The sequence below is a fragment of the Tinamus guttatus genome, unplaced genomic scaffold, assembly GCF_059628265.1.
Source record: "Tinamus guttatus ecotype Peru unplaced genomic scaffold, ASM5962826v1 Tinamus_guttatus_pri_ptg000580l, whole genome shotgun sequence".
In the NCBI taxonomy this organism is placed as follows: Eukaryota; Metazoa; Chordata; class Aves; order Tinamiformes; family Tinamidae; genus Tinamus; species Tinamus guttatus.
In genome coordinates, this window is record NW_028289114.1 from 1,484,965 (window position 1) to 1,504,026 (window position 19,062).

The 19,062-nt window shown below is 48.9% G+C and overlaps 1 protein-coding gene across 2 annotated transcripts in view; it reads right to left on the reverse strand.

Moving 5' to 3' along the window:
* Positions 1–1,211: 1,211 nt before the first annotated feature.
* The window catches only part of TMCC1 (transmembrane and coiled-coil domain family 1), a 60,151-nt gene continuing 42,300 nt past the window's right edge, over positions 1,212–19,062 (reverse strand). Inside the window, exons 1-4 of one of the 2 annotated variants that reach the window (XM_088534628.1) lie at positions 10,675–10,719; positions 9,386–10,320; positions 3,936–4,071; positions 1,212–1,544 (exon numbers count right to left, since the gene is read on the reverse strand). In XM_088534628.1, the coding sequence (XP_088390754.1) occupies positions 1,230–1,544; positions 3,936–4,071; positions 9,386–10,320; positions 10,675–10,713 (1,425 nt within the window). In that variant the 5' untranslated portion in view covers positions 10,714–10,719 and the 3' untranslated portion in view covers positions 1,212–1,229. Of the gene's footprint in view, positions 1,545–3,935; positions 4,072–9,385; positions 10,321–10,674; positions 10,720–19,062 lie in introns of those variants that run through there. The other variant, XM_088534627.1, reaches the window with a different exon arrangement.

Below are 19,062 nucleotides of genomic sequence, written 5' to 3' on the forward strand. Positions count from 1 at the left end.
AAGAAGGGATGAAGAGAAATTCCTTGTTTTCATCCAGAGGCCAAGAATGAGATATTTGGACATGAAAAATATAAACATATTTTCCCTCACATCTGGAAAAAAAGATAAAAAAAATGCATGACGAAAATATGTAGAGAAGATAGATGTTTTTCATGATGCTGCATCTGCATGCACAGGAGGACAGAAACATGGCATATGAACAGCACTGCACTCCAGACAGGCTGGCGCTAGAAACTACTTTCTGCCCTCCTCAAAACTGTTTCAGGACAAGACGGCTCACAATTATTCACGCATTTCTTCATTTAAAAACATCACTTCTTTATTTAAAAGGAAAAAAAAAGTAATGACCCTCCCAAACCCCTTCCAAAAAAACCCCAATAATAATAATAATAATAATAATTATAATAAAAAATCCTATTAGAAACAATAAGGAAGCACTGAGAGTTTGAGTATTACACTCTTCAAGTATGCTGTTTGGATTTTTTTTAATCTGTGAATATACATATATAAAAAAAACCTCAAAAGTGCGACCAAGGGCTTCTGTTTAAAGATAAGTATTTAAAGGACTACTTCAAAATACTGTAGCACAACTGTGCAGTTACTGTGTATGGCATGAGGCTTCCATCTCATATGCTCAGCAAAGTCAACCAGCCTTACAGGATACTATTGTAAGTCAGGTTAGCACAAATGGCAAAACCACGTGCTGAGTTGGGAGAGAAATCCATATGTTGTTTTTTCTCTGTTAAGGAAAGAAACCACTCTGAACCCATAGGTTTGGGCATGGAATGCGAGCAGACTTCACAGTACAAGTTTAGTGTTACCGGTTTGCTGTGGTGCCTTCACTCATGGCTGTGCGCTAGATTTAGCTTTGCTCATTTTAAGCTAACCACGTTCTCCTCTTCCTGACAGGTTTAGTACAGTAGTTCAAGCCACAATTTAAATTGCCCATTGGTATGCTCCAAATTTGTGTATGTTATTTATTTCATTTGTACACTTTGAAGAACCTTAAGATTTGCATCCAAAGAGAACCATGCTACATAAAAATTATCCAGGATTCTCACCAAAAAGAGTTCTTGAATAAAATCTAAAAAATACTATTGCAATGCATCTCGCAGAGAAAAAACGTTATTCTAAATGTAAACAAATTCACTCGGACACTTTAAAACTTCAGCGGAATAGCTGCTGACTAATCTTTGCCAAGGAGGGCGACGCAGCGACTCCTCGCGCCATCATCTAGGGGGGGACAAGAACCGTTCCAAGTAGCCCGTGATGGCGTCCCAGTGCTTCCACAGAAAGGCAATGAAAACCACTATGAATAAAGTGCTGAACGTCCTATTGCGAGTCTTCATGAGGGGCATGACGCAGTTGGCCACGGTGGAGACAAAGACCAGGAGGACGGCCATGACGGCCAGGAGGATGTTGATGAACTTGCCCAGGAGGTTCCTGGCCGTGGCGTTCTCCAGCCCCTCCAGCTGCACCACCTGCTGCTGCTGCTGCTGCAGCTCCATCTTGGAGATCCGGGTCTGGCAGGCCTCCAGAGCCTCCTGTTGGTGAGAACACACGGCCCGTTGGCACGGCCCCGGGGAGCGCGCGCCGCGCTGGGCCGCCCCCGCGGCAGCAGGAGGAGCAGGGCCCGCTCGCACGGGAGGCTCCTCGAGGCACCGCGCGCAGGAGGGGACGCGTGGGCTGCTGCTCGCCCTCAGTGGCCTGCGCATGCACGGGGCCACCTCAGTGCCTACCGCCCGCCCTCTCCTTCGGGGACCGAGGGACAAGGACGCTGACGCCCCTCGCAGCCAGCAGCCCTCCTTGCTGCGGCTCGAGGGCACTGTGCGCCTCCTCGCCGCCCTCTCCGCTTCCACTCCGTGTGATCCCAGCGGCTCTCGTCTCCACCGCTTGCCCTCCGCTGGCCCCTGCTAGCCTGACCCCTGCGAGGAGCCCACTCACCTCTGCTCAGCCTAGCAGGAACCTAATCCGCAGAAATAACCACAGCGCTGGGCTGCCTTCTGCCCGCTTAGCGAGCTGAATGAGCTCGGGGAGGGGCTGGGACAGCACAGCCCGGCTTGCAAGGATACCTCCGAACTACAGCAGGCCACGACGCCAGCACAGCGCCGGGCAGCCTGAACGGGCACCAGGTAGGAGAAGTCTGGAAGAGCAAGAGCACAGGACTCCTGAGACTGCCTAGAGGACACGGCAGAGCAGCAACACGTGAAAGAAGAGTGCTCTGCCCTGCACAAAGCAACCCCAGCGTGCCATTGACTTAGGGGTAACCTGTTTTCAGACATCTGTTCATCCCAATGAACCTCAAGGGAGGCAACCCCTCTGCAGTGTCACACAGGCAACATGGGGGCCTGGCCCAGAGTCCAGGAGGAGGGCAGACTTCTGTTCTCAGAACATAAATCTACTATTTCCCCATTAATCCTTCCTCAGAGATGCTTTTCTCAGGACCTAAAAGCCAAGTTCAGATAACATCTAGAGGTCTGCAGAAAGCAGCAGTACTGCACAGACTGACCACTGAAACAGGAATCGGGATTTCTGTCACTGCTCCCCTGAGAGCCCAGGCTCTCATCTCGTGTTTCATGTGAGGAAACTTAACACTTACTTTTCCCTCAGCAGCACTGAGTCTGTCTCAATTTGTAAGGTTACATTAAAAGTGCTGAATCACAAAGTGAAGAATAAAAAAAATATATATTGAGAACACCCATTTCAATCGAAGTTTTCTACCTTACTTCTTCCTGCCCTGTTAAGTCAGAAAGGAGAACAAAACTCAAATATTGCAACATTCCCCCAAACAAAAACCTGCTGTTTACTCTATCAGAGGCCATGGCATCACTGTCCCCAGACACTGATTTATCTTACCCTTAGCTTAAAGGTCACTGTCACCTGTTACATTTCCCTGCTGTTGCATAATGTCTGTGGAGACCAATGAAACATGAAGGCTTCTTCTTAGCTACATTACTTGAAAAAACAGGTAAAACTGATGAGCCTGTTCTAGCAGCAGGAACCTGAAAGGACATTGACTCAACTCAGTTTGCAGCTGGATCTCCAAGACTGCCAGAAGCAAAAAGCCTGCTTTGTCTCCAGAGGAAGTCACCTGGCTGCAGCGCCTTCGGGGACAGGAAAGAGCAAGAACTTTGACCTACAGCTCTCAGCTCAAGCTATAAATACCTCAAGTTAGCTATCAAACTCGGATGCCTCCTAAAACTAACAACAACAAGGATTTAAACCAGAAGACAGGTATATTTTTGAATTGGCCTTTACAAGGTTTAGCTACTGCTCAGATCATGTCCCAGGTGCTCTGTCTCCTTCTGGGTCTATGGAGTGCCCTTCAACTTTATAACCCCTAGTCCACAGCCTTGGTCTTTCACACACTAAGGGAAATGTCACTCTGAAGAATACCTCCTTATTTGGGCAAAGCTAACAGAATCATCTGTTTCCTGACTCCACGCAGTGGATACACAAACCCAGCTACCATTTTTTCCTTAGGCATCTGTGGTGACTGCTCTAAAATTAGTGACAGACAAATACACCCTAGATCAGTTTACTGGGAACACTACTGTAAAAAATGTTTTTAATGTCATAACCCATTAGCTTCCAATCCCAACAAAAATCTTTAAATATGGCCAGTGCCAATGGTGGGTGCAGGCTCCCACTGTGCTGTAATACATTTTAAAATCCTATTGTACAGCAAATGGCAGGACCCTCTCAACATGCATGTGCCTGCAGGCGAGTGCATGCTGTCCTGCTCCCAAAGGAAGTTCCTCGGAGAGACCCCTGAGAGCCAGGCACTGCACAGGGGTCTCTCGGAAATCCTTATGCAATTAAGTCACAGGGATTAAAAACAAATACTGAAACAAAGAAGCATCTCAAAAGCAAAGGAGTAGTTACTGAAAGAGCGTGCAGAAGAAAGCCCATGAGTCCTCGCTTCTGTGACCCACCTGGATGTCCCGGGCTCGCTCGTAAGACTGATAGGCAATTTTCTCCTCCATGCTGGCCAGCTCCTGTTTTAAATTCAGGATCTCATTCTGATGGAGCTCAGTCAGGTCATTTAGCTGATCTTCTAGTCTTTCACATCTAGAAATGGGATAACAGCTTTAATGAGAAGAGGTAGGTAAAATTACACTGGCAACAAAAGAGCAGTGAACAGCAGAGCCTTTCTGTTTGCTTTGATTTTTTTTGAAAACTAGTGTGGTGACCTCAAACTTTCCACCTGAATGCTTTACAAACAACGTGGGATCTCCTCGTGTGGAAATAAGGAAGTCCTTTCCACCAGGTGGAATGGTGTTAATCCTATTTTACATCAGGGAAAACCACACAGAGAGGTTAAATGACAAACTTCAAGGGATGTAAGGAATCAAGAAGCAAATTAGGAACAAAATTATTTATTTTCATGACTTTAACTTGACTAAGCTCCCATCCAATACCATATACTCTTAAGCACTTGGCCTTCCCTCCCAACAGTGACAGGCAGGACAGCGACACCACACTTAAATGCAGCTGGCGCCTCTGAGAGAGGGATGGTCCTGCCTGTCCTTCACAGGTGAAACCAGATGGATGACTGTGACTTCTTTATTATTTACACTTTTTTTAAGAAGGGCACATGACTAAGGCTTTACTGATGGTGAATACGTTGGGAGCAGTGCAGAGGAAAGGGGTTGCACGAAACTCTGAGTAAGTCTATGGAAGATAAAGGTGTTTCTCATTGACAGAGTTTTAAATTAATGTCAATGATAGATTCATGTTATTTTAGTAATTTCAAAATGCACTAGGGATATTTTCCGTAAGTAAGGAGCATTTCATTTTTAGAATTTTAAGTGCTTTACAAGCAAACCATGTTTGAATACCTTTGAAAATCAGGCAACTATATATACTGCCTCCAAAAGGTAAACAAATATGGATTAAGCCACTGGCTCAAGGGTCACAAATGCTGAGTTAGGTCCAATCAATAGCAGCCTCTTCCCTGAAGTTTCCCCACTGGATTCTCATTCTTCGTTCATTATGTGTGATAGCTCTGGCGGTTATTTAGGCAGGGGTACAGCTATTGTGGATGCTGGGGTTTTACCACTCAGTTGTCTGCTCATGATAACAGCATGGAAAAAGCTTAACAGTATTGCCTTTGTAATCTAACCCTTGACACACATAACTGGGAAATCCATAGGGAATTCAGCATGCAGAGATAATTTCCTGTTTCAAATTCGGTTCCCCTCTACCTCCATATGACTTTAATTTATACAAGTATACACACACACAGAATGCATAAACAACACTTATCTACTAACTAGAGCTTAACTGTAAGTTCTGAAACTTGCAAAGCCAAGAGGTACTTGTCTACTTCCATCTTTCCCAAAGTGTTTGGTGCTTCACCAACTACACGTTCAGAACCCCAAGGAATAAGATGACCTTTGGAAATGGGCTGGGGTTTTGTTTTAAATGAAGATCCAGAAGAGACTTTCCCTTTAGGTCACTGTGCAGTATTCCTTTAAGCTACGGAGGAGGACTCAGGCCCTGCACGACAATCCGGGCTGTGGCGAGCCGGGAGCGAGACGAGGGCGAGCGCCAGCCGACAGCTCAGCCCGGAAAGGTGCCCAAGGAGCCGCGGAAACCGGGGCAGGGCAGGGCAGGACGCACAAAACAACTGGTTTCCCAAGAACCACAAGCTGCAAACACGGGCACAGCAGTGTGACGACTGGCTAATAAGAAGGAGCCCAGATATTTAATATTGCCATTTGTTCCCACCCTGTTTAAAAAATAACTTGCCAACTACCAAGAAATCAGGACCAAACTCACTCAAAATCTCAATCTTAGCATAAACTACATGAAATATATTCAGCTCGTTAATATATTTCAATTTTCTCCAGTGGGTTAATTAAAGAAAAAGGGAACTTAAACATTTCAGAAAATATCCTGATTATGTCTTTTGCCCTCCTCCCACATAAACACATTGCATAAAGCAGCTGTTGCCAGGCAGCTTAAATCCTGTTCTCTAACAACAAACAATTATATTTTAATAACTTCAATGCTACCTCAATCTACAGGAAGCATAAGGAAACCTTCCAAATCCGTACATTTAACAGTCTGAGCATAACACCATTAGCCAGAAGTTGGCTCCAGCATTCCTGCCGTGAACGCAGGGCTCGGAGCATCCCTGCTCCCCGGAGCGCCCGCGCACCCACAACAACCTCGAGACTGTCTCATCTGCACTGAGCAAGTGCTCTCGCAAGGGAAGAAGCTGCGAGTTGAAACGGAAAGATCTTTGCAGCATGCAGTGAACTGAGTTTAAGACCTCATTCTACAAGTTCACCTCCCAGGATGGACTTCTTTTTTATTTTATTTTTTAGATAACTACTTCATATAAAAACTTTCTTTTTTTCACTTCTGTTATACAAATATGCTTTTATGTTATTGAACACATTGCTTCCAATAGTAGAGCAATAGCTAAAAGCAGTATCTATTTGCAGTATATCCCAAGTCTATTCAGATGCACACAAGGGACAGAGCTCGCTCTGTGCCACTGCTCATGCTGTACTTGTGGCTCCGAAGCCTTCCCTGCTGGAAGGAGACAGCTTTGTGGGAATGTTCTGGTGCTCTGACACCTGGGTGAGGATCTTTCTGACTAAGTGTGCAGATTTCTTTTTCCTGGCAAACTGCAGAAAGCACATTTAACTATTCCAGACCTCAAAGGCTTAGTGTGCTTAAGCTCAAAAAAAAAAAAAAAGACTCAATGAAATCCAACAATTAGACTACAGCAAAAATAGGTTAAATAAAAACTCAAGCTTCTCACATTTTGGCTAATGGATTTCAGCAAATAGGAACATGGGAGATCTAAATGCACTTTCCAAGGAAGCTGGTTTGGGAAAAAACAAACCTCAGACTGGCAGCATTTCAAATATGTGAGCTCATGCTTTCACTGTGTGCAAACAGGTTCCTAAAGGGACAAGAAATATGAAAATACTCATTGGGAACTTTATTTAGGTCTCAATAGCACAGCAAGTCCCTGCTCCTACCAGTAAACAAGTGCCACCTCCAGCTGATGAGATAAGCACGGGCTATTTGAGCCGCCGGCCGGCCGGGGCCAGGCTCTTCCTTCCCGGTGACGGTGACGCAGCCTGGAGGCGCCGGGGCCCGGAGAGACCCAGCCCCAGCGCAGGCCGAGCGCCGCCCGAGCAGCTCCGCTCACTGACGGCACCATCTGGAGCCGCGGAAGGGAGGGAGGAGGCTGCCTGGGTCATGGAAAACCTGCAGGGCAAGTCATGGCTGACACACAGGGACCGCATGCGACGGAAAACACCAGGACCTGCAAAAAGGGGAAAACCTAAGAAAAAGGAAGTGGGCAAAGCGCGAGGAAGCACTGTGAAGCCTGCTTTCCCCTGGCTGCCAGGTACAACACACTCAGCACAGGCTCCTCTCAAACACTTCCTTTTTTAAGCGCTAGCTGCACACAGTGCTCATTTTCCAAAGCTCCCCAGAAATAGAACACGGGTATGAGGTATTTATAGCTTTTAAAGGCCAGTTATGATTAATTTGAATCCCAAGCCTCCTCGCTTCAAACCACAACCTCCATTCCCAGCTCCTTGTGTTTTTGTGAGGAGGCCGAGAGCAGGGCACCAGTGAGGGGAGCGGAGCCAGCGGCTCCCTCAGCGGCCCTGGGCACAGCACCCAGCCTCCCTGCTTCGGTCTCCTGATCTCAGCGTGACACTAGGTTTTATCTTCATGACGCTTTAAAGACGTACAAGAACCTGGATTTCTGCAACAGGGTCAGTATTTGCCTCTCTGTGATTAACCCAGGAGCTCCCTGCAGTTACCGGTGTGTCTTTGGAAACTTGTAGAGGCAATGGCACTCAGCGCGATGTAACCAGGCTCCTGTAAGGGTCACACCTTTAACTCACATCAACTTCCCAAACAGCAAGTCTAAGTCACTACCTGTTTTACACGTTTGTAGGTTGCATACAGCTTTGCCGGGGAACGTTTTACTCCAGGCTGCCTCCAGCAGTGTTTGGGCTCTGGGCTTGCGCACAGGCAGCAGTGAATAAAGGCGAATGGCACAGACATACACCTTTATATTGGACGGTGGGGAGGGCCCCACGACTCCCGCTGATCTGGTCCAGGACAGCCCGCCCGTCCAGCTGACAACCCTCCGCAAGGTCCCATTGCACGTTCTGGCGCTCAGCGCGCCGTGCCTGCACAGAGCGTGTCCCCACGGCGCACGCACCCAGCGAGCTGCGCGCCCAACAGCCGCCGCCGCCGCCGGGCCCGCAGGAACCGAGGCGCTGCGTGAGCTCCAGCGCAGCCGGGCGGCTGGTCGTGGTGAAGCGATGTTGGTCTGTCCTTGTCAGCCCGGCCTTGCAACACACGTGGAGAGCTGGTTGTCTCTACAAGACCCCAGTAGGCTAAGCCTGTTCAAATACGCTTCTCAGTAACCTGGCACCAACATGTCTAAGAAGTCACAGGGCTACTCCGTGTGGCACTGTGTGAACGGCACAGCACGCGGAGCATCCTAAGGCTGGGCCCGCGCGCGCAGCCTCCTGTCTGACACGGGCCAGAACCAAGCGTGCTACCCAGCCTGCTGTCCTCCCCCAGAGCGAGGAGCCGGCCCCCTCGCGTTTCTCATTACTGTTTTCATCGTGCCGTTTGAGAATCACATTGCATTTAGATTGTGGCGTGCCGAGCAGCTGGCAGAGGGCAGCCCTGCAACCTGCTGTGAGTGGAGCCCCGTGACTAGACGAGGGACTGGTAGCACTGCAGCAGCTCCACACCTTTCCCTTCCTTACAGTAAGGACAAGACTGGCCAAAATACGGGGTCATCCGCTCCCAGAGCCCCATCTCCTCCAGGACAAGAATACCACTAGTAACTAGTCTCATTTCACTAAATTCTTGCTGTTCCAGAGTGACAGAAGGGCACAGTGCATCCTGGCTTTGGTAGTGGCAAGAACACGTCTGGGGAAAGCCCTGAGAAAGTGAGATATTTCTTTCTCTGCTAGATGTGAATCTGAGTGTTGGAGGAGGCAAAATCAAACTACTGTCTGCATGCACCCTCCTGTCATGTCCCAGACCATTGCAGGCTTTTTTTTTTCCTAGGGAAGAGCAGGGCATGGAAAATACTAACTGCATCAATGTACTCCCGGTCCTTTGCGACATCTTTCTAATTCTCTTTGGCTTGCTCTTTTACCTTGGAAAGGTTATAAGATAATTTTTCCTCTTTCCTCTGCAGAAAAGGGAGATGAGCAGTGGGACAGCAGCATTTACACAGGTAAAATTAGGAAGGTGAGATACTGAGAACACTAAGGAGCTTCATCACACATCCAAATCAGCCTTGCCACATACTACCCAGGGCTCTGGTGCACCACAGTTCGCAGCATTTAATATGGCAACCAAGTAAAAAAGTACTTACCTGTACCGCTCCTCTTGCAGAGTCTGCATTATTAATGAGTAATCCCTCTGATAACGAACCTTAAGATCCTCAAACGATTCTTCCAGTCTTGCCTGTGTCTCTCGAATTTCTTGAATCTCATGTAGTATTGCATCAAACCCTGAGCTCTGCATATCCAGAGTGTTTGTTTTGGAGCTAGAAGCTCCCACAGGGGCCCCTGTGGTGCTGTTGGCCCCCACGGAGCCTGACGTGGCACTGGAACAATCCTCTTCACTGCCATATTTTGGACTTGACTGAAAGTTCTGAATAACACCTAGAGTCTTGCCTCCTGCCCCATCCTCCTGGCCTTCCTCTAAGGAATCTTTCAGGTTAGCAATATTGTCAGCACTCCCAAACTTGTTCCTTATAAGGGAGGCAATCTCCCGAGGTTTGGAAACCACAGCTCCTGCTGCCGAATGAGTAGCTTGAGAGAAACTGGAAAGCCCACCCTTAACACTGTCTACTACGCCCTCGCTGAAGCCAGTGACCTTTGCTCCGACATCCTTCAAACCCTGATGCATATCCCTGAACACATCCTTCGGCTGCCGAGGGATCCCGTTCTGCTCAATCTCTCGCAGCTTCCTATGGTAATGTTCCAGTTTCTTCTGCAGCTGCAGGATGGTCTGGGCTGACTTCTGATTCTTCTTCTCAAACACTTGCTTGATGCGGGCACTCTGCTGCTTGTCAGCATTGTTGGCCAGTTTCAGGTACTCGGCCACATTGTTATCACGGGCTGTTTGTTCGATTTTGATCTGCTCAGTCAGCTTCAGGATCTTTTGCTGCAGGTGAGTGATGGCCACTTTCGTGCGCTGAGGGTCTGGGGTCCCGTCAATGGAGTCGGCGTTGATGCTGCCATCAGTGCTCGAGGCGACCGCGCTGGAGGTCTGGGCGAGGCTGCTGACTTCTAACCGCTCGATCTAGGAAAGGAGAGAGGCAAGCATGAGCACAAACCATGCGCTTTGTTAGCGCAGACCTCCCTTCTCCTACCAACCTGCCCATGGACGTAAGCCTGCAAGAGGACACCTCTGCTCAGCTAGCCATAGTCAGTAGGCTCTTATCCTCAACATGCACACACAAACAGCAGAACAAGCCCTGCGGGCTCGGGGGCCGGCAGCAGCAGTGGCCAGGGCAGGGGCACAGGGATGCAGAGGCGAACACCGCAGCTCGCCACGCCTGCCCACGTTAGCGGCCACAGCAGCCCGGGCAGCGGCCCCGCTGCTCCCTGCACAGCGCTCTGGTCTCTGCCCCGCGCCCCGGCCCGGCCGCGCTACCTTGTCCCGGCGGGGCGGCCGTGGCCGCTCCCAGCGCATGGCGCCCGCTCGGCCGCATCGCTCCACCGCGGACACCGACCCACCTGAGCCCGCGCCCCGGCCCGGCCCGGCCCGCCCCGGGGCGGAGCAGCGCCCGGCCCGGCCCGGCACGGCACGGCCCGGCACGGGGAGGAGCCGCGAGCGCCCGGCCAAGGCGGCGCCCGGCGCCGCTCCGCGTTCCCCGCACGGCGGCTGCCTCGGGGGGCAGCGCGGGGGGCTGCGCGGGGGGCTGCGCGGGGAGCAGCTCCGAGGGGGGCAGCTCCGAGGGGGGCAGCGCGGGGGGCAGCTCCGGGGGGGGGCAGCTCCGGGGGGCAGCGCGGGGGGCAGCGCGGGGGGCAGCTCCGAGGGGGGCAGCTCCGGGGGGGGGCAGCTCCGGGGGGCAGCGCGGGGGGCAGCTCCGAGGGGGGCAGCGCGGGGGGCAGCGCGGGGGGCAGCTCCGAGGGGGGCAGCGCATCCCCCTCCCGCTCCACGTCCCCAGCTCCCGGCGTTAGGGACGAGCGGCCACCCATCTGCTTGGAAAGAGTTGGAGCACACGCAGGAGAGGGAAACTTTAGTATTAACAGCAGGTGAAAACACAGAAACAAGCCAGGCTCTGACTGCCATTCTTTCAAAAACTAGTGTGAAATACCTGCATTTTTTTGTTTGTTTTTGTTTTCCTAAATAAATACACCTGGCAGAAGTAGGGATGTGCAAGACAGACTGGCCCCACATCTCACAGCCAGAAGGGCCAACTCGCTGCACGGCTTCACTCCTGCTGGAAAGAACCTTGCTGCAAGTTGGATTGAATTGGGCAGAGCGATGCTCGCCATAACTTACACTAACGGACAGTTGGCTTATCCATCACATGGCTGTCACGAGGGAAAAGTTCTGTGGATTCCAGCAGGAAACACACTCCTGTCCCAGAAAGGGCACCCCAAGAGCTGCGGGGAATGAGCCCCTGGGCGATGGCTTGAGAGGCAGCAGCTCTAACATGGGAACATTACTCTGCAAGAACATGAAGGGTTTTTTCTAATTAAAAGCAAATGACTGTGCAGAGTGCAGTTCTGGAACAGAAACTAACACAACTGAAGTAGTTTCTCTGTATTGCCAAGGCCTGAAAAAAGAAGGACTCAGCACAGTTTGGGTCCCTCCAAACACAGGGAGATGCTGGTGACATTTTATTGATTAAGGATGATGGCAATCTGTCCCCAAGAGATGCTGGTAAATGAAATAGTGCAATGCTCAATGCAGGTATAAAAATAGGAGCTACAATTCAATTAGTCCATCTCTCCTGCAATACAGTGTTCCAGCATACTGAGCCAGTCTAAATGGAGGCCTGCAAAAGGTATTCTGAGAACTGCTTTGGCATCCTCCCACCAGTCAGAGGGATCTTGGGAGGATCTTGTGTTTCTGTCCTCTCCAGCATCTTTGGATGCCCTAAAGAGTTTTGCATCAAAATTCTTTTGGAAGGTATTTTACTTTAGCATTAAAATTGGTCCAACTTAACACACAAAACATACAGCTGTATTTTACAAAGAATCAGAAGCTCAGATGTCTCTGGGAGACAGTTTTATACCAGCAGGCTCCTCTTTTTTTTTGTTTCTGTGAGCTCTGATTAGCATTTAAAAACACTTCAGTGCAACGGACAGATACTCTCTGATTCCCATTCGCAAACGTGGGAAGCTACACAGAAATGCCAGGATGCAGTATTTTAAAAGATCCAAAATCTGATGTAAATGGGTGAATCTGATATTAGCCATTCACCTACTGTCCAACAGGCCAAGGCCTTCCATCACTATTTAAAAGTAATTTTTAAATTACTTTAGAAGCACTTTTTAGAAGCACTAAATTACTTTTTAAAGCACTTTAGAAACAAGACGCCGCTGCTGGCTGTTCTGCTGGCAGGACGGAGGGAGGCAGAGTGGGGCTCTCCCCGCGGCGGCCGCGGGAGCTGCCCCTCGCGCCAAGGCTGCCCGAGGCCGCAGGAAGGGAGGTTTGTTCACGGGTGGCTGCTGTAAACCACGGCCGTGGATGGACCTTGGTAAATTCTCATGTTTTCAACAGACTTAATCTTGTATATCTGCCAATGCGAAACACAATATATATATTTTTTCCTTTCAAGAGCAAAAAGACGGCTAACTGCATGAAGTAGGGGGCTTAGAGAAAACTGCATCTTGATATTGTTCAGCATCGAGTCCATTTCAAGGTATGAAAACAAAAGCTTGACAACCTCGGCTGTAGAAAAATCAGAGCTGCGGAAGCAGGGACAGAGGTGTTAACCTTGGTGTCTTGTATTAATCCACTTCAGGTAATTCAACAAATTTCTCATTTGCCCCCATGTTTTCCTCTTTTCCCTCTACTTCATGATTTGTACGATGCACAAATGACCTTAACATGACTGTGCATCTGCACGAACGCATCTTGCGGCACATGTTCGTAAGGGCGTACGGACACGTGCTCAGTGCTTGTGAGGTACACAAGGAGATACTTAAACATCAGCAATTACTATGCAGTCAACAACTACAATTAAATGTAATTGGTAATAATAGGCAGAAGTCGTTGCCCAGCATGAAACTCGCAGCACGTGATGCTTTAAACAACGTCTGAATCAAGGCTTTAGCAACCCTCCTGTCACATGAGTGCATGGTACCTAATGCCCTTACTGGGTAAGATAAAAACATAGTATATAAATTATCCACAATACTCTGCACCTCATCCACTTTGGTGGTATAATAAGCTATTCATAGCCTACAGTTTAGAGTGCTTTTTTAATATATTTTGCTTCTTGACAATTATCACCTTTGTAGGCATGTGAATAAAGATGAACCAGAAGCTCAGTGTGTAATCCTGTCAGTGTGTCTGGTACAACACTGCCATGTATCTGCTATTACGATCCCTTGCGTTCTCCGCTCATTTCAAAATGATATTGCAAACCCTGTGTCCCAAAGGCCTCAGATACTCAGACACAGTGGTGCAAGGGAGAAGACCCCTGTCCATTCACCTCTAAATTAAATATAGAGCAGAGACCCAGGCAGGGCGGCACTGGGCCCGCTAAACCGCGCAGCGCGTTCAGGGCAGGCGCGGGGGGCGATCGGCGCCTCCCGCTCCGCTGCCGCGGGAACGCGAGGGGAAGGCGGGAACGCGAGGGGAAGGCGGGAACGCGGCTCCGCGGGAACGCGAGGGGAAGGCGGGAACGCGAGGGGAAGGCGGGAACGCGGCTCCGCGGGAACGCGAGGGGAAGGCGGGAACGCGGCTCCGCGGGAACGCAAGGGGGAAGGCGGGAACGCGAGGGGAAGGCGGGAACGCGGCTCCGCGGGAACGCGAGGGGAAGGCGGGAACGCGAGGGGAAGGCGGGAACGCGGCTCCGCGGGAACGCGAGGGGAAGGCGGGAACGCGGCTCCGCGACGCCCCGTGGCGCCCGCCCCACGCTCACCTGCAAAACCCCCTCGCCCCACTGAGGCAGGAGAAGCGGCAGCAACTCTGCATTTTAACCAGCCCCATTTCTGCCCCACAGAGAGCTGGTGGCACCACTGCTCAGCACCTGCTTTGGACAGCCCCTATTACACTCCTAAATCAAACCTAAAGCAAAACTGGCCAAGTGAAACATGAGCAGATGGACAACCCTAGGCAGTAGTGCTGGGTATTTGGAATACTGCAGCTAGTGAGACAGATTTTAACTGGGGTTTCTAAAGCAGACACACCATCGTTGCCTCTGGGTAATTAGCCCTCGAGGTTGTGGGAAGATCATACTTGCAATGAAAAAAAAAAAAAAAAACAAGGAGAAAACAAAGAAGAAAAATGACCCTAAAAAAATGATTTCCAGTACAATTCTTTTGCTTGCCTAAGATAACAGCTAGAGCAAGGCACAACATTGGTAGCACCAGGAGGAAATGTCTTTGCAATTTACTCATAGAAATTAAACAATCCTACGTGCTGATTACTAAAATGTCTGCGCTGGCACATTACAGCTCCCAAGCAAAAGCAAGCCAGGCGTTTCTCAACATTCCTGTGTGGCCAAGCAACATCCGCACTCTGGGAAAGGGAAGAGATGGCAGATAAATAACAAGGCTCAGAAGGGTTCCTGGGCAATAGAGAAACATCCTGGAAACCGCTCGGGACCTGCGCATGATTGAACATTCCCTCCTCGCAGCGGCAGTGCCGAGCTAGGCAGCTCCTTGCTCAGCTTTGCGCTGGCATCGCTGGGGAGCAGCGAAGGAAGTGCTTGCGGGGGTGACTGCTGAACTAACCTGCACACCGATCTGTGTCAACAACAATCCCGGGACACGGGACTTAGCGGTATTTTTATTCTCAGGAAGCTCGCACTCCTGTTTGCCATAAGGCTCCACAAGCAGCATCCTGGCAGGGCTGCAGGAACCCTGCGGGAGGAAGAGGTGGTCGCGGTTGCGGAGCTGGTGCTTGGAGCTACGGCCCGGGGCACACGCGTCCCGCACAGCCGGCTGCAGGGCGGCTCTCCCGCGGGCTCCGCACACAATTCAACACAAAACAAAGTCCTGGCTTCACTTGCCGGTTTAAGCATTTAAGCATTAAGTAGGAATAGTTTAGCTATAAAGCAACCAGTTGCACTTCTCTTGTATTTGCCAACTGCAAAAATCCCAGAAGGGCATTTATGGGACACACACGGCACCAACAGAAGAAAATTGTGCAGAACAAGGCAGACAAGAAACAGTTGGATTCAAGGGACTAGGAAAAGCCAGCAGAGTAAGGGAACACTGCGCCTGCCTGGAAACCAATAGCAAACACAGTATGCACTAAATACTGAAACCAATGCATTGCTTCCAGCCTTCCTGCAACAACCCCGAAGTCTGATCTGAACTCCATCTACAGACAACTCTAACTGCTGAGGCTGCAAGGGGAACCAGTTGCAGCAGCCTCTGGAAAGCATCTAAGGCCGTGCTTATGGCAAAACTGCCTATATCTAACTTTAAGAGCACAGAACATGCTATTGCACTCTCAACATTTCTCTTTTCAGCTCTTAGGAGCTGTTGTATTAACCTAATGTTATACATAAGATGTATGTAGATGTCTGATATAAATAAGAAGCCTCTTACTGCTCCCTCCTATCACAGCTGCCTGCACCACTTTGGCTCTCCATTGCTCGCAGAGCTGTTCCCAAGAGCCACCTGTGTGTCACTTCTATTAAGCAGACTGATGAATGCAGCGAGTGGAAGTGCTCCTCCCAGCACAAGGGATCCAGATTTGACAAAAGGAAAATAATGCGCCTATTACATATTTCTAATCAGATGTATTTACTTCAAACACAACAGTAACACTATGCAATTCTCACCCATATCGTCTGCAGACAGACATTCCTCCACGGCAAAGTAAAATGCCTGGATCCTGTATACCTTTTCTCTCTGAACAGTGGAGTCGCAATGCACTGGACACCCAATTGCAAGAATTTGAATATCTCCCATTCTGCATACAAGATCAAGTCTCAAAGCCTTAGTCTCTCTTCAATATTTAATGCATGTGGAGAAATGCAGCTTACTGTTAACACAGAGATGCAAAAGGGCGATGCCTAGCTACAATGCTAACAAGCCAAAGAAAACTACTTATTCATTTCTGAAGGTCACTGACTCCATAGGAAGCCATATGCTCTTAGTCTTTTTTTACCTGGAGCAAAATATGATTCTGCAGTTTGTTTCCTTCTCCCTAGAAATATACTTTGTGCAGCTGAAACAGCAAAACAAGAGCTCACATTTAAAAAGGTACCGATACAAATATTTCTCTTTAACACTGGGACTGCTTTTACCAGCCCTTTTTTGATCCTTCATTATATTATGTAAACCGACCTCTGAAACAGCAAAACAACAACAACAACAACACCTAAAACAACAACAGCACATTGATCTAGTATAAATCACAGCACTCACTCAGACAGGAGCCCTGTTCCCACTTGCCACCTTCCAGAGTGCAGAAAAGCTGAATACGAACGAGCAGGGCCCCGGCAGCGCCCGGCGCGGAATGCCGCATTTCCAGGAGCGGGGCTGCGGAACGCGGCCAAGCGCCGGCGGCCGCGGCCGCGCGGGACGGGCTGCCGCAGAGCTCACCTTGGCCGGCTCGCACAGCTCCGTGTCGCAGCACACGCAGGTGCAGCAGCACCACATGAGCATCGCCGCATGGCGGCCGCCCGCCCGGCCGCGCCGCCCCAGGCATCTGCGGTGCGGGGAGGGCGCTGGCACCGGCCGCACAAACAGGCTGTGTGCCCGCGCCGACGGGGCCGGCGCTGCGAGCGCCCGCGCCGCGGGGCTTTCTGGCCCGGCTGCTACACGCAGCGGGGTGTTCTGAACCGCAACGCGGAGCCAAAAAACAGCACGGCGTACAGGATAACGGACCGTCAGCAGCGCATCCACAGAACAGACCTGACATGTGCATTCCCCAAACACAAATCTGCACTTGGTAGCAAGATTCAAGCAGAAATGAAAATGAAGATCCAAAGATGCAAAGCAGGATATAAATCCACATACAGAGTACAAGCTGTCTTTATATTGCCTCAGTAACTACTTCAACATTGCTAAATAAAATTTTCAAAAGGTTAATATGGTCTCTTGTGGGGCTCCAACTAAATATCAAGGAGGCTGTAAGGATGTGAGCATGGGTCTGAGAGCCAGGAATGGCACTTTTAGCATGGCACAAGAAGAAACCTTGCTACCTCTTAACCATTACCCTCAGCACTCTTGTTGAAGAAAAACCATCTTACTGTTCAATTCAGAAGATGTAAAGTACATGCTCACTACTGCCCTGTTTGCCACTGTTGGAAATATGGATCCTGTGGCATAAAGCCCTGCTCCAAGTCCTGGACACTCACATTTATTTATGTAACATCATCCTCACCCCTTCTTGACTTCTTCTCCCCTTGCTCCTCTCCTCCTTCTTGGTTGATTCAAGGCACAGGCAACGTGGAAGAAAATATTCCCAAAAGCAAAATTTAATTTTCATCAGAAATAAAGAGGAATTAAAACCCGAAAACATGTTCTGCAGGATGCTGAATCAGCAGAAAAATACCTAAAAAGCATCTTAATACCTCTTAAAACCTGTTGGTATCTCAGATGGCACTTCTGGAAAAGCATTAAAATGGAAGAACAAGTATTTTGTAGGGCACTCAGAAAAGCAACTGAAAATGAAAGCATGACATGGGAAAAGATTAATGAAGTCTGATTCATGCAGAAGATAAATTTAGACAAATACTAAGAGATTATTTCCACAAAAGTGTTTCGTGGACACTTCTGTTGCGTTAGGAAGCTTTCAGCCTAAGATCAAATTGTTAGCATACAGACTTTGTTCTGAAATAGAGAGTAAAGGACACTAAGGGCAAAGGATGAAGGAAAACGATAAAAGAATCTGGCAATCAAAACAACATGTGGTGCAATTTTCTTGGAAAGAACTGTACAGTGTGGAACAGGTCTTGGGTCTAGACCCAGGTTCTGCAGCAGAGTTTACCATCATTTTGCCTAGTGTGAGCATGCAGCAACAAGTGCTAATGCTGCTGCAGCAGCAGCGACTGCTCCTAATGCCATTCTGCAATGCAATGCTGCAAGAGAAGCAGCCTGAAAGCCATTCCTTGTGCTGCAGGTCTGCACGTGAGGCAAGGAGACCCCAAGGAGCAGCAGTGCCAAAGACGGGCAGAAACGTGCGCTGAACTTGAATGAAAACGAAACCGACGTCATTCACCTGGTTAACATACAATCAAGACCACAACAGGCTGCCATGAAAATGACTGCAAAACCAGAAATTACAAGAAACTTAATTCAATTGACATTTACATTGCCATTTCTCTACAGATATTCTCAGTAAAGTTTAAATGGTAAGAAAGTCACTAAAAATTGAATTACACTATTGGGTATATTAGACACAGAAGTCTCTGAGGCTTTATTATTTGCTTGCCTGGACCAAATCAGGATCCCATAACCAGTGATCTAGAGCAAACAGAGCAGTTTTGCAACATTATATTTCAACACCGATCTTTTTAAAAAAATGTTGACAACTGTATTTCAGACCAGCTAGAAGTAAAAACCAGGCCAAAAGGCATTCACTCTGTTGCAAAAGTCCAGTGAGAAATCTCAGCTAAAAAAAAGTCTGCCCAGGACAAATACAAAGACCAAAATATTTTTTCCTAATGCAAGTTCAGAGCAAGTAATAGATTTTGAACCCCAACCTGCACAACTATAAGCAATTAAGAAGAAATGTCACGGATGTCCTGTGACATCTGTGACACACAAATGTCATGTCTTATGTTTTCAAGGAATCATTTTACATTCCTAGGGCAGATTTCATTCCAGAGAAATAGCATGTCTACAGAGAAAGCTCCAGATTTTTATTAAATATTTTTCTATTAATGACAGAGGAGAG